The 25,137-nt window shown below is 43.3% G+C and overlaps 1 protein-coding gene across 2 annotated transcripts in view; it reads left to right on the top strand.

The window, feature by feature from the left end:
* Positions 1-25,137, top strand: part of KCNQ3 (potassium voltage-gated channel subfamily Q member 3) — a 315,258-nt gene that overhangs the window by 179,248 nt on the left and 110,873 nt on the right. For both annotated transcript variants that reach the window (XM_089685936.1, XM_089685935.1), the window contains exons 2-3: positions 4,258-4,348; positions 17,610-17,736. In XM_089685936.1, coding sequence (XP_089542062.1) covers positions 4,258-4,348; positions 17,610-17,736 — 218 coding nt within the window. The remainder of the gene's footprint in view (positions 1-4,257; positions 4,349-17,609; positions 17,737-25,137) is intronic.

The raw sequence follows: 25,137 nt of genomic DNA, 5'->3' as shown, positions 1-25,137 counted from the left end.
CTGCCATCAGGTTCTGAGGGCCCAAAATGAGCTAGTCTACCAATTTGATAGTTCTCGTCGCTCACTGGGGACTGTAAAGCTACCTCAGGTTGAAGGTATTGAGTAGTAAGGGACTCTGCATATGCCAATTCTGTTTGTTGTGTAACCAAGCTATATTGAAGTTGTTATAAATCTTTTACCCATTCATCCCAATCAGTGTGTGAGTCAAATTTTTGAGGGTGATTTATCAGGTTGAAGGTATACTGTGGTGTCAGCAGGGGTTGGGCTTTCAGAAAGGAGTCCAGAGCAACAGGGAGCCTGAAAATCATCCAACAACTCCTAAGGGGGTAGTGCTACACTTGCAAAAATCTGACTGAAGCCTGCTAAAAGTTTAAAAACTTGGAAATCTGTGAAGACCACAATAAGCCATCGCTGACTTTTTCTTAGGTGGTGCAAACTCCAGGGGCTGTCATGCTTATCCTGGCTTCGCTACTTCATCGCTGACCTGGAATAAGCATGTACTCACTGAAAAACTGTCACAAGAACAAGGAGGTAGAATAGTGAGCATAATAAAAAGGTATTTACAAAGCAAAAAAGAAAAAAGCTAAACAATTATGTAAGGGGGGCTTTTGCATTTGGCAAAATGCCCATTTTTAACAAAGGTCAATTGGTAGAACTGTGTTGGCTGCTAATTATATGATTTAGAGCATCTGACAACTTATTTGTCAGATTGGGAGCAGGGGTGGACTGACCATTCAAGCACTCGGGCACTGCCCGAGGGCCAGGGGTCAGTAGGGGGCCCCAAGAGATGCCCCTGGTACCTTTCATTGGCTTTTTCATAGGCTTTTTTGGGTGTGGGCGATGACACAGGGGCCCCATGATCCCCTATTGCCCGGGGGCCCCATGAGTTGTCAGTCCGCCCCTGATTGGGAGCCAATCGGCATGGTCAGAAGAACGTAAGCAGCAGGTCACATGCATCTGTCAATGAATTCTGAATGATCTTGGAAGCATCTCAGACTGATGTCAAACTGTGACCATCGGCACAAGCCCAATGCCTGTCAAACCAGGCCTCTAATATGTTATCACCTTGTCCTTCAGGTTCTTACATCTCTGTTGGTTATAAAACTAATTTCATAGGCAACATTTAATTTCCTGTCCTTTGGTGCTCATTGTAAGAGAAATCATCACTCATGTAAAGTAATATCTGAGTTTATTCAGATAGGAATTCATTTCTTTGTTTCATTTTCACCTTTTGGGCACCTCAATCACTAACTGGAGGAAGGTCATCGCTTGTAGATTGTGCAGACTGTGCTAATTCATTGACTAATAATTATCAGAGTGGGTGTAAAGACTTGACCTGGAGAGCTCTGAACATTCTGTAGACCACTAGTGCTGGAGACCGTGTGGGAAGTGCATAATGCTCAGCTACATTGCACTTATGCCACATTAACACTTGTGTATTACCTAATGCAGTTAAAGTGTAATTCCTCTTAAGCTGAAAATACACTACATAAATTGTAATTTACATATTATAAGGATTTTAACACATTTTATTGAGCAGTCTTACCTGCTGCTGATTGTATGTAGATGCCGTTCCCAACCATTTCCTGCAGCAGCTCCTTGAGAGCTGAGTTAGAGGGTCTTTTTACTACAATCATGTGATCAGGGGCAGACTGACCATTTGGAAACTCGGGCACTGCCCGAGGGCCCGGGGTCAGTAGGGGGCCCCATGAGATGCCCCTGGTACCTTTTTCATAGGCTTTTTTGAGTTTGGGCAAGGACACAGGGGCCCCATGATCCCCTATTGCCCGGGGGCCCCATGAGTTGTCAGTCCGCCCCTGCATGTGATCATTCCCAATGTTCTGATAAGAGAACTCCTGGGAACATCAGTGAGCCAGTCTCCTCAGTGGGAAAATTCATTACTCTGTGAGATTTATACACCAACCATGTACAGAATGCCCTCATAAGAGGCAGCCATGTAAGAACATTAGAAAATGACAGTTGTCTGTAGATTGAAATAGATCATTTTAATAAAGACTAATTGTATAAAAGTAGAATTATTCTTATAACCTTCCTTTTTCCTGATCTGAAGGAACCTCATTCCCCTACCTCAGCTGCATACTTGAATTGGAAGACTGCGGTCTTCAAGGGTCTTCAGATCTTTTGGTAACAATCTTCTTTCTCCTGACCCTGATACCCATATACCTCTATAGCACAGGTGTCAAACTGGCGGCCTTCTAGCTGTTGCGGAACTACAAGTACAGGGGCATGATGGGACTTGTAGTCTTGCAACAGCTGGAGAGCCATCAGTTTGACACCCCTGCTCTATAGGGTCATCTACTGAACATCTGGGTGACCTCAACACTCTGGAGATATATCACAGACAACTGTGAGGCAGCTACAGACCTCCTGACTAGGTTATGCACAGAATAAACATCCAGGGGTTTTTAAATCAGCTCCTATTCTTGGGCTCCCTCCCCCCCCCCTTCCTTCCTTCCTCCTAATGGCCTACTATTTGGTGGATTGAGTTGCAGTTGCCGGTCTGAATGCCACGCTAAAGGTTTTATGATATTGCTGTAATACCATCATTTCCGTTCAGAATATTGACCTCCTGAAGAAGTGGGACAGTTGGCCCAGGAAACATGTTGAGAAGTTGCTCCATCAACCAATTTGACAAGGGTTGACATACTCAACTCATACAAGAGTACATACTCTGATGATGTTCAGTTGTATTCAAACTAAGATTGCTGTTAGGAAGTGTTGTATACCTTGATGGAATACATGTATGTAATGAAACACCAATAAGGTTGTATACATTGATTTTTTAAGTTTTTTTATACTCAAGTGTATTGATTGTGTCAGTATAGTACATAAAAAACTCCAAAGATTTATGGTTTTTGCTTTTCATTTACTCAGTTGATGGGATGTTGTTATATTCCCTAGAGGGATAAGGTATTCAGTGAATCATGCCTTTTTATTTTACGGCGTATATTGATAGTGATCGTATGAGCAAGAACCATTCTGATTGGCTCCTGGTTGTCTATGAGATTTCCAGCTGTGGATTGAGAGTCAGCAGCCACCCAAAGTGTTAGCTTCTGGCTCTCAAAGGAGTGAATGTTTATTAATGTGTCCTCGGTGTAGTGTGTCATAGCAGGGAACATTACTATACAGATTGCCTTTGGAAAGGGGTTGAAACCCAACGTCTGGATATTTTATTTTTTTTTTTTGTTCCTTTTCCTGTGTATTGGGAAAAAAAAAAACCTTTGGAAAGCGCCACTTACCCTCTCCATGCTGCTGTGCTGCCCTTTGTACTTTTACTGCTTGTCGTGTATTCTCTTCCAGGTTGAAAGATACAGTGTCACTCAACCACTTCTGGTGAGCCTATGGCACAATGCTTGGGGGTCATCACGCAGCCTTGACTCACATTAGAATGAAGTATAGGACAACTGTAATACTGTGGGGATCGAAAGTTTGGGCACCCCAGCTAAAAATTTGTGATACTTGCCAAAGGGGGCAGTACAAGATATTAACTCTGCAGGGTGCCCAAACTTTTGCAGACGCCATTTCTTTGTTGTCTGTTATTTTGAAAGTGTAAATGATGGAAATAAAATCTAACTTTTGTTGACATATTATAAGAATGTCTAATCTGTAATTTGATGCCTTTTGGAGATTTTTCCATCTTTCCTTGGCTTCTTTATGCACATTAATACAAATTTTTAGCTGGGGTGCCCAAACTTTCGATCCCCACTGTAGCTGGAGACAGTGATGTAGGAACAGGAATAAAGTCATATGATCTCTGTTGAAGGAATTGCAAAAGGCTTATGTTCCCCTACAGCAAAAATTGTGACTGTAACCCATGAGTATTCATTATTTTCTTTATCAATGGATGGAAGTATGACTGGTGACAAAATTTGTTGGCACTAGTCCAATTGTATTGTCAGTCTTCGCTCACCTATTAGAAAAGGAGATCAGCTTCTGGCTCCATCACAGACCCAACACTACTTTTCCCAACGGTTCATTCAGCAACAAAACAATAGGTACATGCTAGGGTAAATATTTGACCAGTTATCATAAGGCTACAGAGTTTTGAGGGTACAGCTAGTATTGGCCTTTTCAACAGAATTAGCATTGGAAGAGTCTGCCAAATCTATTCTATACATCCTGAGGATCTTTATTTTAATGTTAAATGAATTGTTTTGCAAAGTTTAGTAACTTCTGAATTTAAAAAAAATCATAAAAACACATTTTTAATGTCAACCATTTGTTCTTGTGTTTCAGGTTCCTAATAGTATTGGGGTGTCTGGTCCTGGCGATTTTAACAACGTTTAAGGAGTATGAAGATATTTCTGGTGACTGGCTGTTGCTAATAGTAAGTATGATGATTGTACAACTCCCCAACCTTCTTAGACTAGCAATTATCATTGGGCCATCACATGACCAATAGTAGAGTATAGCAAATAAAAGGAGGATGGCCATAATGGGACTTTGGGAACTGAAGTCAATGGATATATACTTAAGGGCTCTGGGTTTAGGGGCTCCTATGGATGCCAAGCAGAGATCTCTTACAACCTGATTTTACCATTTCTGTACAATCTCCATTAGATTTAACAAAAAACTGTGCACTCCAAAGGCCTACCAAGATATCCCTTTTAAATTACTGTATATCCAACCAGATATGTCCTTGTGCCTCATTGTTAGTCAATCTGAAGGCGATTGTGCAATCAGATTGTAATTCTTGGGCAGCTTGAAGAAGTGTAGGTTGTTGCTTTACAGTTTGGATGGCAGTTAATGGCATCTATTTCCAAGAACAAAAACGATTGCAGCTTACCAGCCCATAGATGTGCTGGCTGCAGTAGTCTTCTCCCCCCCCCCTTTCTTTTTTCACCTGGCGATCCTGCAAGTTCAGGGTGATGCCGACTACTCTTGTGACTCTCACTTTGGCAAAAAAAAAATCAACTGGGCCCATTGAATTTAGTTGTCACTCCTCTTGACCATCTTTTTTGTGCGTGGAAATCCCAGTAGATTTTGAAATACTCAGACCAGCCCGTCTGGCAGCAACCACCAAGCCACGTTCAAAGTCACTTAAATCCCCTTTCTTCCACATTCTGATGCTCGGTTTCAACTTCAGCAAGTCGTCTTAACCACGTCTGGATGCCTGAATGCATTGAGTTGCTTCCATGTGATCGGCTGATTAGCAATTTGTGTTATCAAGCAACTGAATAAGTGTACCTAATAAACTGGCCGGTGAGTGTATATGGCCAAAGGAGGCCTGTGTAATGAAATTTCAGGGACCTGTTGCTGCCGCACGCAGCCGTCTATTAGATGAGACGGCAGTATATGGGAGTTATGTAAAGCGCCTGGCCGCATGCTGACGTATGCTCCAAAAATGTGCATTTGGAGCATACGTCCGTGCACATGCGAGTGTTTTACACAACCGCGTTCACATTACTGGGTATAAATGTCTTTTCTAAAGCATATAAATGGGCACTGGTCCTTGAAGCCTAATACAGGGAACTCTGTTGGGTTCACATGTCTACAGAAAACTGCATTCACTACATGTTGCAAATTGGCAGCGTTCATTTACACATCCCGCAACACAGAGAGTCTTAGGGAAGCAATGGACACCATCTGTTATTTTAACGATGGGATATTTATATCACCCACTTTTGATAAATGGCATAATGGTGATGTGACCAGGGGCGGACTGACCATTTGGAAACTCGGGCACTGCCCGAGGGCCCGGGGTCAGTAGGGGGCCCCATGAGATGCCTCGGTACCTTTTTCATAGGCTTTTTTGAGTTTGGGCAAGGACACAGGGGCCCCATGATCCTCTATTGCCCGGGGGCCCCATGAGTTGTCAGTCCGCCCCTGGATGTGAGCCCTTATCATTGGAATAATAGAAGACTCCCATTCAGGGGCGGACTGACCATTTGGGCACTCGGGCACTGCCCCTGGTACCTTTCATAGGCTTTTTTGGGTGTAGTTTGAGTGTGGGCAAGGACACAGGGGCCCCATGATCCCCTATTGCCTGGGGTCCCCATGAGTTGTAAGTCCGCCCTTGCTCCCATTGACTCCTTCAGACTTTGTGTAAAGTGGGCTGAACCAATATCCCCCCCCCTTGCCTCTGTACTTCATAGGCAGCTGATCTGTGAATGGCCATCCCTACAGAACAATGGTGGCCAGATTTGGCAGATCGCTAGTAGCACAAATCCACTCACATGTATAATTGTTTTCTAGAAAATTCTATTGCAAAACCGATCACATGGATCAAACAGTTTATATATTTGGATGCAAGATGTAGAGGTCGGCTGTAATGAATTCTGTTTTTGCGACCACAAAAATAGTCAAACAGAACTAGGAACGTACCTACAGCAGTGTTGATGGTTCTATGGCTTTGATAGGAAATGTTGGTGGCTTGGATGGTTTGACCTGTTCAGTTGCTTTTTCTGCCTCCTGGGTGAGGCTGGTTGCCCCACTAATTCTTGGATTACTTTAGATAAGCTGATTCATTTGGGAACATGGCTTTGTCTGGGGTCAATGTTTGGATTAATCGATGACTGCTTTCTTTCTGATTGGGATGATGCCCACAGTATGATGCATTAGATTTCATTATGCTGCAGTATGCATATTCAGAGATTCCCAAGTGCCCCGGATTGCGGATTTTCCTATATATGCACTGATGGTGATTGTTATTTAAAATAATGACATATTCTGAAATTCATAAAGAATATCACAGAAAACTGTCATACGTTAGTGCAACAAATTCATATGCCTGTCAGAATTTGTTGCATGTAAGCATGGTGGTGGGCTGCACTGATACCGGAGTGTCCATACTAAACACTCCATCAGTTGCACATACAATCCGCCCCCCAACCACTCCGTGTCCTTGGTTGCTAGGGCGCTGTAAGGTGCATGGCTTGTTGCTAGGATACTGCCAGGAGCTCAGCAGCATTGCTTGCTAGAACAATGTCAGCTGCATAGCATCATTGGTTGCTAGGATGCTGTAAGCTGCATAGTGTCAGTGGTTGCTAGGACACTGTCAGGAACATGGCATCCTTGGTTGTTAGGACACAGTCAGCTGCATAGCTTCACTGATTGCTAGGACACTGTCAAGAGCACAGCAACATTGCTTGCTAGAACGCTGTCAGTTGCATAAGGTCTCTGTTGCTAGGACGCTGTGAGTTACATAGTGTCAGTGGTTGCTAGGACACTGTCAGGAACACAGCCTCCATATTTGCTAGGATGCAGTCAGCTACATAGAATCACTGGTTGTTAGTACATTTTCAAGAACACAGCGACATTGCTTGCTAGAATGCTGTCAGCTGCAAAAGGTCACTGGTTGCTAGGATGCTGTCAGTTGCTTAGTTTCAGTGGTTGCTAGGACACTGTCAGGAACAGTGTCTATATTTCCTAAGATGCTTTCAGCTACATATAATAACTGGTTGTTAGTTCCTTGTCAAGAACATAGCAACATTGCTTGCTAGAACACTGTCAGCTGCATAGTGTCAGTGGTTGCTAGGACACTGTCAGGAACACAGCATCACTGGTTGCTAGTACACTGTCAGCTATATAGCATCACTGGTTACTAGGACACTCTCAGGGGCACAACAACATTGTTTGCTAGGACACTGTCAGCTGAATAATGTCACTGGTTGCTAGGAAGCTATCAGGAACACAGAGTCTTTGGTTGCTAGGATGCTGTCAGCTACTTAGCATCATTGGTTGCTAGGACACTGTCAGCTGCATTTTGCCACTGGTTGCTAGGATGCTGTCAGATTCATAGTATCACTGATTGCTAGGACACTGTGAAGAGCACAGCAACTTAATGTGTAGTAAAGAACAGGACATGTTTGTATGCACCACCCCCTCCTCCCCACCCTCTCACTGGTTGCTAGGAAGCTGTCCCAACAGCCTCCTATCAACCCGTGACAACATGGGATGGAGGGTTTAATGGAGATAACCATGGCCTGTTCTTTACTACATAGCAAGTTGTTATGCTCTTGGCCGTGTCCTAACAATCAGTGATGCTACAAAGCTGACAGCGACTTAGCAACCAATGACAATATGCAGCTGACCGCGTTCTAGCAAGCAATGTTGTGTCCTAGCAACTAATGACACTAACCAATGTGGTCCCAGTCTGAGCACTAGTTGTATCCACTAACTCCTTTATAGTCTTCACCTTCTGTTTGCCCCTGAGGAAGTGGGCTGTTGGTCTAAGAAACGCGTCGCTCATGGATGTTCCTGTCACCATGTGATGCATTTATACAGTCAGGTCCATAAATATTGGGACATGGACACACTTCTAACATTTTTGGCTCTATACACCACCACAATGGATCTGAAATGAAACGAACAAGATGTGCTTTAACTGCACGCTGTCAACTTTAATTTGAGGGTTTTTACATCCAAATCAGGTGAACGGTGTAGGAATTACAACAGTTTGCATAGGTGCCTCCCACTTGTTAAGGGACCAAAAGTAATGGGACAATTGGCTTCTCAGCTGTTCCATGGCCAGGTGTGTGTTATTCCCTCATTATCCCAATTACAATGAGCAGATAAAAGGTCCAGAGTTCATTTTAAGTGTGCTATTTGCATTTGGAATCTGTTGCTGTCAACTCTCAAGATGAGATCCAAAGAGCTGTCACTATCAGTGAAGCAAGCCATCATTAGGCTGAAAAAACAAAACAAACCCATCAGAGAGATAGCAAAAACATTAGGCGTGGCCAAAACAACTGTTTGGAACATTCTTAAAAAGAAGGAACGCACCGGTGAGCTCAGCAACGCCAAAAGACCCGGAAGACCACGGAAAACAACTGTGGGGGATGACTGAAGAATTCTTTCCCTGGTGAAGAAAACACCCTTCACAACAGTTGGCCAGATCAAGAACACTCTCCAGGAGGTAGGTGTATGTGTGTCAAAGTCAACAATCAAGAGAAGACTTCACCAGAGTGAATACAGAGGGTTCACCACAAGATGTAAACCATTGGTGAGCCTCAAAAACAGGAAGGCCAGATTAGAGTTTGCCAAACGTCATCTAAAAAAGCCTTCACAGTTCTGGAACAACATCCTATTGTGAAGTGTTTCGGGAATATTATCTGCTCATATTCAGCCAAATGCTTCACAACTCATTGGACGCTTCACAGTGCAGATGGACAATGACCCAAAGCAGACTGCAAAAGCAACCAAAGAAGTGGAATGTTCTGCAATGGCCAAGTCCATCACCTGACCTGAATCCGATTGAGCATGCATTTCACTTGCTGAAGACAAAACTGAAGGGAAAATGCCCCAAGAACAAGCAGGAACTGAAGACAGTTGCAGTAGAGGCCTGGCAGAGCATCACCAGGGGTGAAACCCAGCGTCTGGGGGTGTCTATGCGTTCCACACTTCAGGCTGTCATTGACTGCAAAGGATTTGCAACCAAGTATTAAAAAGTGACAGTTTGATTTATGATTATTATTCTGTCCCATTACTTTTGGTCCCTTAACAAGTGGGAGGCACATATGCAAACTGTTGTCATTCCTACACCGTTCACCTGATGTGGATGTAAATACCCTCAAATTAAAGCTGACAGTCTGCAGTTAAAGCACAACTTGTTCGTTTCATTTCAAATCCATTGTGGTGGTGTATAGAGCCAAAAATGTTAGAATTGTGTCCATGTCCCAATATTTATGGACCTGACTGTATAATGGATTCCAAGACTGGATTTCTGTCAACAGAATAAATAGCTATTGATAATGGTAACATGGCACCATTAGAGCCAGGAGGAGTTGATTTAATTTAAACTTGTGTATATTCCATATGTAATGGATAAATGTAAATCTGTGGGGTGTATTTATTTAAAAAATAAATTGCATAGCTATTCGTCAGTCGAAACTATATGTATACTTGGTCTGTGCAAATGGGGTGAACTCAAATATTCTCAGACTATATTCTCTGCAGATTGATTGGTATTACTTGGGAAAAAACTGTGTGAATTGGGAAAATACAACAATATTATTATTATTATTCAGGATTTATATATTATTATTATACAGTATTTATATATTATTATTATACAGGATTTATATATTATTATTATTATTATACAGGATTTATATAGCGCCAACAGTTTGCTCAGCACTTTACAATATAACGGGAGACAATACAGCAACAATACAGTTCAATACAAGAGGGTTAGGAGGGCCTGATCCTGGGAGCTTACAATCTAAGAGGAACAATATTTATTTATTTCAGGTACTTTTACATCACTGTTAATTTACACAGCACTTTACATATATATATTGTATCTTCACATCAGTCCCTAACCCTCAAGGGGTGTACAATCTAAGGTCCATAACTCACAATTATAGATACACATACTAGGGCCAATTTAGACAGGATCCAAGTCACCTACCAGCATGTCTTTGGAGTGTGGGAGGAAACCGGAGTACCCCGGAAGAAACCCATGCAGGCACAGGGAGAACATGCAAACTCCAGGCAGGTGGTGCCGTGGTTGGGATTCGAACCAACGACCCGAGTACTGCCAGGGGGAAGTGCTAACCATTTAGCCACTGTGCTGCCCAGTACAGCCACTAAATAGCTCAGCGGATCATAGGAAATAAGTATTTATTTCCTATGTTTCTCAGCTCCATCTGGTAGTCACAATTCTATCTTTTTCCCCATTTACTGCTTTTTTCAATGAATAACCTTCGATCTGTAGAGACTATGGCCTGAAGACATTCGATTTTGCTTCATTTGCACACAATTCACATGCAGCTATGTACATTTTTTTTAATACACACACCCCTTTCTATGTAATAATTTAAATTTTATTTGATAGTGTTTTACGTAGTTGTAGGTTGGTTCCTGAAAAGTCCCCTCATTTTCTTTGTTTTGGATTTTTGGGACAATATTACAAGACCATTATAGGCTGACTATGTAAAGTTCATGTATGATTATGTTTTTTATTGGTTGCTTTTTCAATCAAAGGGTTAGATATTGCCCCAACATTGCCCTGCTTGGTTGCAGTAAGTTGCAAGGATTTTCTAGGCTTGAAAGGGTTATGCTGTGAAGAGCAAAAATTGTTGTACACTGCCATCTAGCGGTGAGAATATATACTGCTCCCTGTAAATGTAATTCAGCAGCAATTACTGCATATTCTGTGCAAGCTGAACTATTTTTTTTCTTTTAATGTCAAAAGAAATTTTATGATGATGATCTTTCCTAATATGCAGAATGTTATTGACCAGTAATTTTTATATCATCTTTTTGTGCTGCTGTGTTCACATGTGTTTGTAAAATAATGTGAAAAGAGTCGGCACTATATTATATTGTAAAGCGCTGAGCAAACTGTTGGCGCTATATAAATCCTGTATAATAATAATGTAAATACTTTAATATATTAATAATAATGGTGATAATAATATTGTTAAATGTAACTGAGTGAAATAACTTACTGTAGTGGAAATCATAGAAACCATTCAAGACATAAGGCCCCTTTAAGGCTTCTCCTGGACTTTGCTCGTGTACCCTTCACAAGTTTGATATCCTATGGGGTGCTCGGTTTTGCTTAACCACTTGTCTACCAAGGTATGTTCATAAACCGCATGGTAGACAGGTAGTTAATCAAGCTCACTGCTGCTGCAGCTGTCACCATGGAACCAGATTTAACAGCCAGTGAAGGACTTTCCGACTAAAGTGATCTAGGTGTCTCTAGAGCCAACTGATCACATTTATGGGGCTCTCAATGGGAAACTGATGGTACAGTTAGAGCAGGAGGAACTCTGGGAGCATCCATTCCCCAATCCCTCTTGCAACGAAAGACCCCAAAAGCGATGCGTATTACGTCAGTTCCGGGGTCACCCGAATTTCTCAACTAGTGTAGCCAAGGATGCAGCTGTTCAAGAATGATTTGTGCCTAAATAGCTGCATTGGAGGGCAGGGAGACACTTGGGGGTCTCAATAAAAAGGACCCGTCCCTCGTCCAATGTTATCATATAGGAGGAGGCTTGTTAGGCTCCATGTATACTGCAGCTGATAAACACACGTTTAGGAGCTGTTAAGCGTTTTTTTCAGCAGCCTATGAACTCTCCCTAATGTGTTCCTATGTACACATCTTCATTTACAGGCAGTTGAATTTACAGTCGTTTTTTTGAACGCACCAAACTTGCATTCAGGAGTAGATTTTATCAGCGTTTTAAACGCTGCTAACCGCGTTTATAAGCGTTTGCGTTTGGAATTTTTTATTAACTCTTCCATTTGCAGATGCTGTCCAGAGCCTTTTTTTCATTATGAAAAATGCATTCAAAGCGTTTTCCCGGTACTCAAATGGACCCCGTACGCCATACTTTGAGGTTTCAAATGAAAGAAAATGTTAGACACTGTTGCAATAATTTCTGCACAGAAATGAGCCGGAAAACATCCAAACGCCACAAAAAAAAAGACAGCTAATCTCAACACATTCTGCTCTCTCTGCTTCTGCTCTCTCTATTTCTCTCAAAATGTCTGAAATAGTTAGTTTTTTACTATTTTTCAGTGCATTCTGGGCATTTGGGAAGGTCTCCTGAGGTTATCTTTAAAAATGCTTCTAAACGCAAACGCTTATAAACGTGTTATGCAAATGCAGCTAAACAGATTTTTTTAACCTACGTTTTCCAGCAGTCAGTTTCCATCGTTCAGAAGTGTTTTGCAAACATCCCGTGTACATGGAGCCTTAGTGATAACAATAAAATTACTTGTTATGGGACAAAAATTTCATATAAAAGACATTTAATAAGTAAGAAAAAAATTTAAAGCAACCCCTGCACTCTTGTACACACCCTATATAAAAAGCACAGTGTACAAGAACGTGTGTATTTAAACATCCGCTCCACCATTAACGTGAGATATCATCACAAATGCGAGCGAGCAATCATTCTCAGGCCATAATTCACAGTTCACTCTAAGCCAGTGGTCTCCAAACTGTGGCCCGAGGGCCAGATGTGGCCCTTTGCTTGCCTTCATCTGGCTCTTGGGGCACTATTCCTCCAACTGATATGAGACACTATTCTGCCAACTGACATCAACAATGGGACACCTTTTCTCCCACTGACACCGACAGTGGGGCACTATTCCTACCAATGATACCAATGGATCAACGTTCCTCCCCCTAATACCAAATGTGGTGGTTTACAACCACTTATGGCAGGTAAATGTCCACTCTCGCTGGCAACAGACCGGCTTCTCTAAAGTCTGAAGCACAATAAATTGGCCCTTTATTTACAAAATTTGGGTACCCTTGCTCTAAACTGATAACCTGTAAAGGCTCTTAAATCCTTGCCTATGGAGAATTTGTGGTTCCATAGTACCATAGTCATTTCATGGGTGTGTGCAATTTTAAGGCTTGACATGTTTGGTATCCATCTATGCCACAGATCCCAATCTTTTTTTTATTTCACCAAACAAATTCGATATAAATTTGTGTTTATTTGTACTGAATTAGGGTATTTTTTTGCCCTGAAAACATGTTTGATAATTAGCTGTGCAAATATCGTACGGCATAAAAAATTGCAGCTGTCAACATTTTATTCTCTACTTTCAGAAAACATACAATTTTATTTCTAGCAAAATGCAGATTTTAACGTGTGCAAAAAAAAAAGAAAAGTGGGTAAAGAGACCCTGTCACCAGGCCATTCATTTCAACAAAAATCTTCCCATAACATTATATGTGCAATTATTGTATTTAGTTCATTCTATTTCCCTGTGTGGACATCTAAGGTCTCGTGCACACAGGACATTTTTGAAAAATACTCCTCCTTTACAGAAAAAAACACTTGACGCTTGTCAAATTGTCTGACGCTTTTAAAAGCATTTAGGCGCATTTACAAGCATCAAGCGCTTGGGCTTTAATTCATTTCATTGGCCAGAATAATATATAGACCTGTTATAAATAAATTGGTGGTGGTATGTAAATACCTATAATAAGTATATGACCTCTATATATAGACCTGTTTATAAATAAATTGGTGGAGGTAAAAAAAAATACCTATAATAAATATATTTACTCTATATATAGACCTGTTATAAATAAACTGGTGGTGGTATAAAAATACCTATAATAAGTATATGACCTCTATATATAGACCTGTTTATAAATAAATTGGTGGCGGTAGATAAATACCTATAATAATTATATTTATATATAGACCTGTTATTGGTAGTGGTATATAAATACCTATAATAAATATATTTACTCTCTATATATATATGACCGCTATATAGACCTGTTATAAATACATTGGTGATGGTATATAAATACCTCTCATAGGTATATGACCTCTATATTTAGACCTGTTATAAATACATTGGTGATGGTATATAAATACCTGTAATAAGTATATGCCCTCTATATATAGACCTGTTATAAATAAATTGGTGGTGGTATATAAATACCTGTAATAAGTATATGACCTCTATATATAGACCTATTATAAATACATTGGTGGTGGTATATAAATACCTGTAATAGGTATATGACCTCTATATATAGACCTGTTATAAATACATTGGTGGTGTTATAAGAATACCTGTAATAAGTATATGCCCTCTATATATAGACCTGTTATAAATACATTGGTGGTGGTATATAAATAACTATCATAAGTATATGCCCTCTATATATAGACCTATTATAAATAAATTGGTGGTGGTATATAAATACCCGTAATAAGTATATGCCCTCTATATATAGACCTATTATAAATAAATTGGTGGTGGTATATAAATACCTGTAATAAGTATATGATCTCTACATATTGGCCCGTTTATAAATACATTGGTGGTGGTATATAAATACATATAATAAGTATATGAACTCTACAGTATAAATACATGCAATAAATAAAGTTTGGCTTTATTCACAGCAGGCATCACTAAATGGCCGACCGTGGCCTGAAAACGGACCGAATGACAGTCCTATCCAGACTGCGGCTCCATCACTAAGTAGTTTGGGTATCCTCTCCCAGCTGACATCCTCCTACCCCTACCGCTGTCACAGCATTTATCCAATAACTAGTAGAAGGCAGAAGGCGCGGGATATGCAGGATGTACTTTTCAAGTTAACAAGCCAGTGATTTATTGCTAGGAAGAGGAGCGGTCCTAGCAACCAATCACCTGCCAGTTAACATGAAAAGCATGTCCTGCCCCCTCTGTCTGGACATGCTGCTCCTTCTGCCTGCTGTGTAAGGTAGGATTGGAAAGGTTGGAGGAGTGTTGTGATTGGCAGAGGGAAATGTAATATAAGGGAGGGGGCATTCATATAAAGGGGACTGGATTGCAAGGAAGGAAGAAAGGGGAGTTGTGAAGGGGACCAGTATACAAAAAAGAAAAGGGGGGGGCTCTGAAGGGGACTGGGGTGCAACAAAGGAAGGCTGTGAAGTGGACTGGGGTGTAAGGAAGGGGGGCTGTAAAATGGACTGGGCTGCACGCAAGGAGAGGCTGTAAATGGGACTGGGGTGCAAGGAAGGGGGGCTGTGAAGTTGACTGGGTTGCCAGGAAGGGGGGATGTGAAGGGTATTGGGGTGCAAGTAAAGGAGGGCTTTGAAGTGGACTGTAATACAAGGAAGGGGGGCTGTGAAGGGGACTGGGGTACAAGGAAGGGGGGCTGTGAAGGGGACTGGGATACGGGGGGGGGGGCTGTGAAGGGGACTGAGCAGCAAGTAAGGGGGGGGGTTGTAAATGGGACTGGGAAGGGGACTATGTAGGGGCCAGGATTCAAGTAAGGGGGGCTTTGAAGAGTACTGGGATGCAAGAACGGCTGTAAAGGGGACTGGGGTGTGAGGAAGGGTACTGCAAAGTGTACTGGGATACAAAGGGGGGGGCAGTGAAGGGGACTGAAATGTAGGTAAGGGGGGCTGTGATGGAGACTGCAATACAAGGGAGTGGGGCTGAGGACACTGATGTAATGGGTGGAGGTCTGTGATGTAAGGTGGGGGGGGGGGGGCTGTGATTTAAAATGGGGGGACTTGGAGGCAAAGGAGGGCTGTGATGTAAAACAGGCAGGTAATGTAAAGAAGGAGCTGCATTGTAAAGGGGAGTTAGGTGATGTGAAGAAGGGGTTCTGCAAAATAAAAGGGAGTGCTGTGATGTAAATAGGGGATTTCGGCAATATAAAAGGGATGTGATGTGCAGAGGGGGTTCTGCAATGTAAAAGGGGGTGCTGCTATGTAAAGAAGGGGTTCTGCAATGTAAAAGGGGGTGCTATGTGAAGAGGGGGTTCTGCAATGTAAAAGAGGGTGCTGCTATGTGAAGAGGGGGTTCTGTAATGTAAAAGGGGGTGCTGTGATGTGAAGAGGGGGTTCTGCAAAATAAAAGGGGGTGCTGTGATGTAAATAGGGGATTTCGGCAATATAAAAGGGATGTGATGTGCAGAGGGGGTTCTGCAATGTAAAAGGGGGTGCTGCTATGTAAAGAAGGGGTTCTGCAATGTAAAAGGGGGTGCTATGTGAAGAGGGGGTTCTGCAATGTAAAAGAGGGTGCTGCTATGTGAAGAGGGGGTTCTGTAATGTAAAAGGGGATGCTGCAATGTGAAGAGGGGTTCTGCAATGTAAAAGGTGGTGCTGTGATGTGAAGAGGGGGTTCTGCAATGTAAAAGGGGGTGCTGTGATGTGAAGAGGAGGTTATGCAATATAAAAGGGGGTGCTGCTATGTGAAGAGGGGTTCTGTAATGTAAAAAGGGGTGCTGCGATGTAAAGAGGGGATTCTGCAATGTTAAAGGGGGTGCTGCAATGTGAAGAGGGGGTTCTGCAATGTAAAAGGGGGTGCTGTGATATGCAGGGGGTTTTGATGTAAAGGGAAAACTGTAATGTAAGGGGGTGAGGCCAAGATGTGAAGAATCCGGGTCATAGCAGCAGCATGAGACTCGGACCTCTGCTGGATGAAACCTGTAATGACCGGACCCCCATGAATTTTAATCCAAGACCCCTGATATACAGAAATACCTGTAATGAATAAATACATAAAATAAACCCTGGGATGAAATGAAATGGAACCGTTGCATTGTTGACTCTACTTGTCATTCTCTGTGGATCGAAAGTTACAATGGAAACTTGTCACATGTGGCCAACTGATGAGATGCTCTGCGTTAGTGAATCTTAAAGCCCAAGTCCAGGAGATCAGAAACTTCTCACACTGCAAGGGTCACCTGCTCATCTATTCAATGGCAGACTAGACGTGCTTTTACTGTCATGATCCTCTGGTCACCCAGCAGATAGCGCCCCCCCATGCTCCGATGGTGGACTGTCTTTCGGCACCATCACTCTTAGTGAAGGGCTGTGGACCCTGGATCATTCTTGTTGATTCCAGGACCTTAGACTGCTGGAGCAGCCATGAGGACGAATGTGGCCTAGCAGGTAAGTACATTTTCTTTTCCATGCCCCCTAGACCTAAACATTCAGTGAACCCTTGCAGTATGGGCTTTAAAGGAACACTCCACCCAAAACTGAAGAAGCCATTGTTGAGATGTCCCTGCCGTAGCTCTTACTCTGCCTTCCCGTATCTTCCCTCCAACCGTGAAGAGTTCCCACCTCTCCTGTGACATTTTCTATCATTTAGAATACATAGTCTTTTTGTGTAAAATATGAGTGTCCACTTACTGTCCTCGTTTTGTCTTACAGGAAAGGTTCGCCCTGGTTATTTTTGGAGCAGAATTTGTCTTAAGAATTTGGGCAGCTGGCTGCTGCTGTCGTTATAAGGGCTGGCGGGGGAGACTGAAGTTTGCCAGAAAGCCATTATGCATGCTAGGTAAGTTTATTTATCCAATTCAGAGGGGTGGGCATGTCAGTTGGGCATTGTTGCTGCCGTGGGCTTTGCAATAGTTAGGAATTTGCAGTTAGATGACCTATCTCCAGTGCTTCCTAGGCCCAGGTGTATAACTAACTAGCCTACCCACAGATTCAGAGTACCTATCTGCATTGGTTACCAGTAAGCTGCTGCTATTGCCCACCACTTGGGGTCAGGAGAGTCTTCCTAGCAATGGTGGTGGACCTCAGTATGCAGCTCTTGACCTAATATACAGGTGAAACTCGAAAAATTAGAATATTGTGCAAAAGTTCATTTATTTCAGTCATGCAACTTAAAAGGTGAAACTAATATATGAGATAGACTCGCCTGACCTGAACCCCACAGAGAATCTCTGGGGCATTGCCAAGAGATAGATGAGAGACATGAGACCGAACAATACAGAAGAGCTGAAGGCCGCTATTGAAGCATCCTGGTCTTCCATAACACCTCAGCAGTGCCACAGGCTGATAGCTTCCATGCCACGCCGTATTGAGGCAGTAATTGCTGCAAAAGGGGCCCAAACCAAGTACTGAGTACATATGCATGCTTCTACTTTTCAGAGGTCCGATATTGTTCTATGTACAATCCTTGTTTTATTGATTGCATGGAATATTCTCATTTTCTGAGATTGTGGATTTGGGGTTTTCATGAGCTGTAAGCCATAATAATCACAATTATGACAAATCACGGCTTGAACTATCTTGCTTTGCATGTAATGAGTCTATCTCATATATTAGTTTCACCTTTTAAGTTGCTGCACTGAAATAAATGAACTTTTGCACCATATTCTAATTGTTCGAGTTTCACCTGTAGAAGCATTCAGATTCCCTACGGCTCCCTCTGCTGCTGGAAGTGAAGCATTGCACTGTGTGAACGAAGAGTGGATGAAGTCATAGCTCAGACAGGAACAGGACTTTTTTTTCAGTGGGAACGTGGGGAACCATAGCATCTCTAGCACTGAATTTATGCAATGGCAAAGGGTTCTGGGGTGTACTGGAGGGTCTATTGATGCTGGCTGCTGGGGGATCTATTTTTGCATGGTGATCTATTGTTGCTGGAGAAGGATCTATTGTTGCTGGGAGGTCAACGGTTGCAGGACGGGATCTACTGTTGAGGGATGGGACTATTGGTGCTTGCTGATGGGAGATCTGTTGTTGCTGCTGGAGGTCTATGTTGCTGGGGGAAATTATTGTTGCTGGGGGGAGGGGGGCTAATGTTTCTGGCTATAGGGGATCTATTTTACTACTTTTCTTGTTATCATTAACAAATTCCATACAAAATTATACTTGGCTCTGTATTCTCTAAAAGGACCTATACTGGGAGGTGGGTAGGGGGTGGAACCAAGGGACGGTGCTGGAGGATGGGTAGGGGGTGGAACCAAGGGACGGTGCTGGGGGGGGTTCGAACCAAAGGATGGTGCTCGGAGGTTGGTAGGGGGTGAAACCAAGGGATGGTGCTCGGGGGTTGGTAGGGGGTGGAACCAAGGGTTTTTGCTCTGAGGTGGTTAGAGGGGTGGAACCATGGGACAGTGCTCAGAGGTGGGTAGGGGGTAGAACCACGGGACAGTGCTCAGAGGTGGGTAGGGGGTAGAACCATGGGACAGTGCTCAGAGGTGGGTAGGGGGTGGAAAATCAGAAGGAGGGAGTTCCTATTCTCTGAGAAAAAAAATCCCTGGACAGGTACGGTATATAGATTCCCAAGGTAATGGTGCTGCTTGACCCAGCGGTGTCACATGGAGCAAGTTGCATGGTTCTCCATACCCAAAATTAAGGGGTATATCCTTTGGCTCATAGGGCTGAAAGGATCAGTGGGGAACAAGGTAAAGGTATATGCTGGGGGGGTTGAGAATTAAAGTGGTTGTAAACCGTTACATATACCAAGTAAAGGGACTGGCCTCAGGTAATACACAAAGATGAAACAAATCCTCCTACATAAGTTGTACCTGTTTATCTGCAATTTCTTTTCTCCACATCCTTTTAAAGTGCAGAATTTTAAACCTTGTCTGAGAGTTCAGAAAAAAGGGGATGGAGAGCTGAAGTTACACTTTGCAGAGCTCAGTGAGGAAAGCTCTGAGAGTTGATTGGAGGGAAAACACACCGCCCCCTCCACACAGCACACAAGTACAGAGCTGAGGCTGTCAATCTGCTGGAGGCCCCTTCCCTGTCACAATTTTGCTCTTGGTGTCAGGAAAACTTATCAGAAGTGATTAATACTGAGAGCAGAGGAAGGAGGCAGCAGAGAGAAATGACACTTAGTGCTCTGGATTGAGACAGGTACACACTATAGAGGAATATGCTTTGTTCATATTTCATGTCTGAGATTTACAGCCACTTTGAAGCAAACCTGGAATGGGCAAATCACAGTTTTTGCTTTTAAAAGACAACTTGAACTTTAACTACTTGCCAACCGCAGATAGCCGAATGACGGCTACACTGGGGCCGGCCAGTTCTGGGAGGGCGTCATATGATGTCCTCGCAGAACGCGCTCTCCTGCGCGCCCCCAGCGATCTCCATGATCGCTGTGTCCTACAGACACAGCTGATCACGTGATGTGGTAAAAGGCCAATCACAGCGGCCTTTTAGCACGTGATCAGCCGTGTCCAATGACATGCTGATCACCAGGAAATGCAATTGCCGGTTTCTAGGCTGCACTTTCCTCACGCTGTCAGAGCGTGAGGAAAGTACTGCCGAGAAACCGGCAGTTGTCAGAGCGGGGATCAGCACCGATCATCAGGGCACAGATGATCAGTGCCCTGATGATCGTTGCCCAGCAGTGCCTCCCACCAGTTCCGCCCACCTGTGCCCAGCAGTGCACCCACCTGTGCCACCCAGCAGTGCCACACACCTGTGCCCAGAAGTGCCACCTACCTGTGCCCATCAGTGCAGCCCAGCAGTGCTGCCAGTCAGTGCCACCAGTCAGTGCCCCACGGTTGTGCCAGTCAGTGCCCAGCAGTTGCGCCAGTCAATGCCTAGCAGTGCTGCCAGTCAGAGCCCAGCAGTGATGCCAGTCAGTGCCGCCTATCTGTGACACCTCATTAGTGCTGCCTATCAGTGCCACCTATCCGTGCCACCTCATTAGTGCTGCTTATCAGTGCTGCCTATCAGTGCCCATCAGTGCCGCCTATTAGTGCCCATCAGTGCTGCCTCATCAACGCACATCAGTGAAGGAGAAAAATTACCTGTTTGAAAAATTTTATAATAGAAACAAAGCAACTTTTTTTTTTTTTCAAATTTTTTGCACTTTTTTTGTTTATAGCACAAAAAGTAAAGTGCCCAGCGGTGATTAAATACCACCACTTGCATGACTGCTCAATTGTCAATGAAAGTGTGACAGCGCTGAAAGCTGAAAATTGGCCTGGTAAAGAAGGGGGTATAAGTGCCCGGTAGGCAAGTGGTTAATAATTCCCCTTAACCCCTCCCCCATGAGTGCAGCCCACTCTGGATATCACTGACCCTCCTCCCAGATCGGCAGTCTTTCCTCAGAGAAGGTTGGGTAAGTCATACTTGTGGTGGTCTCCAGTGGTCCCTGCAATAAGGCTTGCCCATAGCAAAGAATGGGTCGTGGCACCCATGTGCTGTATAGAAAGGCGTGACTGGCACCGTGTCACAAAGACCGCTGGATTGAAGGGGAGGGTAAGCATTGTCCCAGATGAGCGGCACTCAGGTAGGTAAGGGTTTATAGGGCTCATGTACACGGGGCGTTTGAAAAACGTTTCTGAACGATGGAAACTGACTTCTAGAAAACGTAGGTTAAAAACGGCAGTTTAGCCGTGTTTACCTACTGTGTTTATGCGCATTTAGCCGTGCTTACCTACCGAGATCACCTACCGCGTTCATACACGTTTACCTAACGAGTTCACCTACCGCGTTCATGCACGTTTACCTACCGCGTTCATGCGCGTTTACCTACCGAGTTTACCTACCGCGTTCATACGCGTTTACCTACCGAGTGTACCTACCGAGTTTATGCGCGTTTACTTACCAAGTTTACCTACCGCCTTCATGCGCGTTTAGCCACGTTTACTTACCGAGTGTACCTACCGAGTTTATGTGCGTTTAGCCGCGTTTACTTACCAAGTTTACCTACCGCCTTCATGCGCGTTTAGCCACATTTACCTACCGAGTGTACCTACCGCGTTCATACGCGTTTACCTACCGAGTGTACCTACCGCGTTCATACGCTTTTACCTACCGAGTGTACCTACCGAGTTTATGCGTGTTTAGCCGCGTTTACTTGCCACGTTTACCTACCGCGTTCATGCGCGTTTAGCCACGTTTACCTACCGAGTTTACCTACCGCGTTCATGCGCGTTTACCTACCGAGTGTACCTACCGAGTTTATGCGTGCTTAGCCGCGTTTACTTGCCACGTTTACCTACCGCGTTCATGCGCGTTTAGCCACGTTTACCTACCGAGTTTACCTACCGCGTTCATGCGCGTTTACCTACCGAGTGTACCTACCGAGTTTATGCGTGTTTAGCCGCGTTTACTTACCGAATTTACCGACCGTGTTCATGTGCGTTTACCTACCGAGTGTACCTACCGAATTTATGCGTGTTTAGCCGCGTTTACCTACCGAGTTTACCTACCGCGTTCATGCGCGTTTACCTACCGAGTGTACCTACCGAATTTATGCATGTTTAGCCGCGTTTAACTACCGAGTTTATGCGCGTTTAGCTGCGTTTAGAAGCGTTTTTAAAAGATAACCTCACGAGACCCTCCCAAATGCCCAGAATGCACTGAAAAATAGTAAATAATGAACAATTTCAGACATTTTGTGAGCAGTAGAGAGAGCAGAAGCAGAGAGAGCACTACTTTCTGATGGGTGTTGTGACTGTAGTAAAAGTGGCTTGTGAACCATGCTTGGTGCTGTGGGAGGAGCTACATAGCGCTGTAAAGCCTGTAATGTCTCACAACACTCCTTGTGCTTTTCTGCTGTGTTTTGATGTGTTCCAGTACAGTCCCGTGCAGAAATAATGCGGTACGTTCTACCATTTTTTCCTGCATGCCAAACCTGGAACTGACTGCGCCGGTGTACCGGGTCCATTTGAATACATGGAAAATGCTTTGCCTGCATTTCTGATGATGAAAAAAGTCTCTGGATAGCATCTGGATATGGAACAGCCCAAAAATGCATCTAAATGCAAAAGCGCATAAACACGGTTACAAGCGTTTACACGCGGTTACAAGCATTTGGCGTTTGAAACGCCGGTAAACTCTACTCCTGAACGCGATTTTTGTGCTTTCAAAAAAATGCCTGTGACCTCAACTGCCTGTAAACGACGATGTGCACATGGACACATCGGAAAACATTAGGGAGAGGTCAGGGGCTGCTTAAAAAAACGCACAATAGCTCCTGAACGTCACTTTAGCAGCTGCAGTGTACATGAGCCCATAGAAGGACAGCATCTGTTGTTAAAAAAAAAAGTACCTGCCTGTTAGCCCTTACAAAAATAGAATTTACTTCCAATTTAACCGCTTCCCAAACGCCGTATAGCAGAAATACTGCTACAGGACAGCACGGGTATATATACGTGATTTTGCATTTCTGGGCAGGGGGCGCACTCCCTACCCACACCGCCATTCAAGGCCACGGCTGTCAATCACCAGGTCCTAGCTGGTGATTACTCGCCGGCACCAGGTGATTTCCGAGTATCTCCAACGAGGAGAACTGTTTTTTTTGCTAACAGTTCTTCTCCCTGTCAGCTCGGGCACACTGCTTTGGATGGCTGTGCACAGCACAGCCATCCAGAGCAGTGTGCTTACAGTGAAGCACACTGACACCGCCCTCTAGTAAAACACTCCCAGCCAGGGGCGGACTGACAACTCATGGGGCCCCTGGGCAATAGGGGATCATGGGGCCCCTGTGTCCTTGCCCAAACTCAAAAAAGACTATGAAAAAGGTACCAGGGGCATCTCATGGGGCCCCCTACTGACCCCGGGCCCTTGGGCAGTGCCCGAGTTTCCAAATAGTCAGTCCGCCCCTGCTCCCAGCACACAGTTGACCCTTTGATCGCCCCTTATCTTAACCCCTTCCTGCACGGTGTCATTAATACAGTGTCAGTGCTTTTTTTTTTTTTTTAGCACTGATCACTGTATTGGTGTCACTGGGGATGTCAGTGACACCAAGTCAGCCCCCCCCCCCCCTGTGGCAGAATGCCATGTAAATTTTTGGAGTAAATTTATGACAAAATTTAGATTTTTTTTCTATTTTTTTACTGGACATATTTAATAGAAAAAGTAAAAAATAATGTTTTTTTTCTCAAAATTGTCGGTCTTTTTTTTTCTCATAGCGCAAAAAATAAAAAACGCACAGGCAATCAAATACCACCAAAAGAAAGCTCAATTTGTGGAGAAAAAAAGGGTGTAAATTTCATTTGGGTGCAGCGTTGCATGACCGCGCAATTGTCAGTTAAACTAACTCAGCTCCGTATCACAAAAAAATAACCTGGATGGGAAAGGGGGGGGGTAAATCCTCTGGAGGGCAAGTGGTTAAGAGAAAAGAAGTCTTACCCTGCCATCTAGTGGTTAAAATAGGAACAGCTGACTGTGCATGCATTTCTGTGACAGTTCTGCAATTGTTCTGTGCAAACCAAAGTTTTAGTTCCAGTTTCTGGCAAAAGAAAATTAGAGGAACTCTGGAGGTAAATAGCTCTCCAGGAGAACCAATTACAATTTAAAAAAATGCAATGAAGGGGAAAACATTGCCAAAACTAGGGATATTACTTTGACTCCAAACTATATTAATGAATACAATAATGCAGCACAGTGGCTGAATGATTAGCACTTCCATCTGGCAGCACTAGGGTCGTTGGTTCAAATCCCAACCATGGCACCAGCTGCCTGGAGTTTGCATGTTCTCCCTGTGCCTGCGTGGCTTTCCTCCAGGTACTCCAGTTTCCTCCCACACTGCAAAGAAATGCTGGTAAGTTAGTTGGTTCCTATCTAACTTTTTAAAATTTGTTTTTGATCTGTTTAAATCTAAATATTTTACCTTTTCTATCAATAAAAGTGGATCTTTTTAAATACGTTGAATTGCAGTAAAATCCTATAGTTTTTCTTTTTTATCAGGGTTGTTTTGTTTGAATATTCATAATTTAAATCATTTAAAATAATCACATCCCCTGGGAGGAACTGATGACTAGAATTATAAACCTGATCAAGAATATTTTATTTAGAATTTTTGTTTCATATATATTTTTTTATTTTTGTTTTTTACAAAAAAAAATGATAAAAAATAACTAAAAAAATCAACAGAAACATTGGAAATGTTATTGATCGGCAACTACGAACTGAATAATGATGGTTCCAAATTATTAAAGTGATACTAAAGGCCTAATTTGTTTTTTTTAAATAACAAACA

Source organism: Staurois parvus, unplaced genomic scaffold, assembly GCF_062004578.1.
Source record: "Staurois parvus isolate SC_StPar_1 unplaced genomic scaffold, SC_StPar_1.0 ptg000389l, whole genome shotgun sequence".
Classification (NCBI taxonomy): Eukaryota; Metazoa; Chordata; class Amphibia; order Anura; family Ranidae; genus Staurois; species Staurois parvus.
This window is presented reverse-complemented; position numbering and strand designations above follow the sequence as displayed.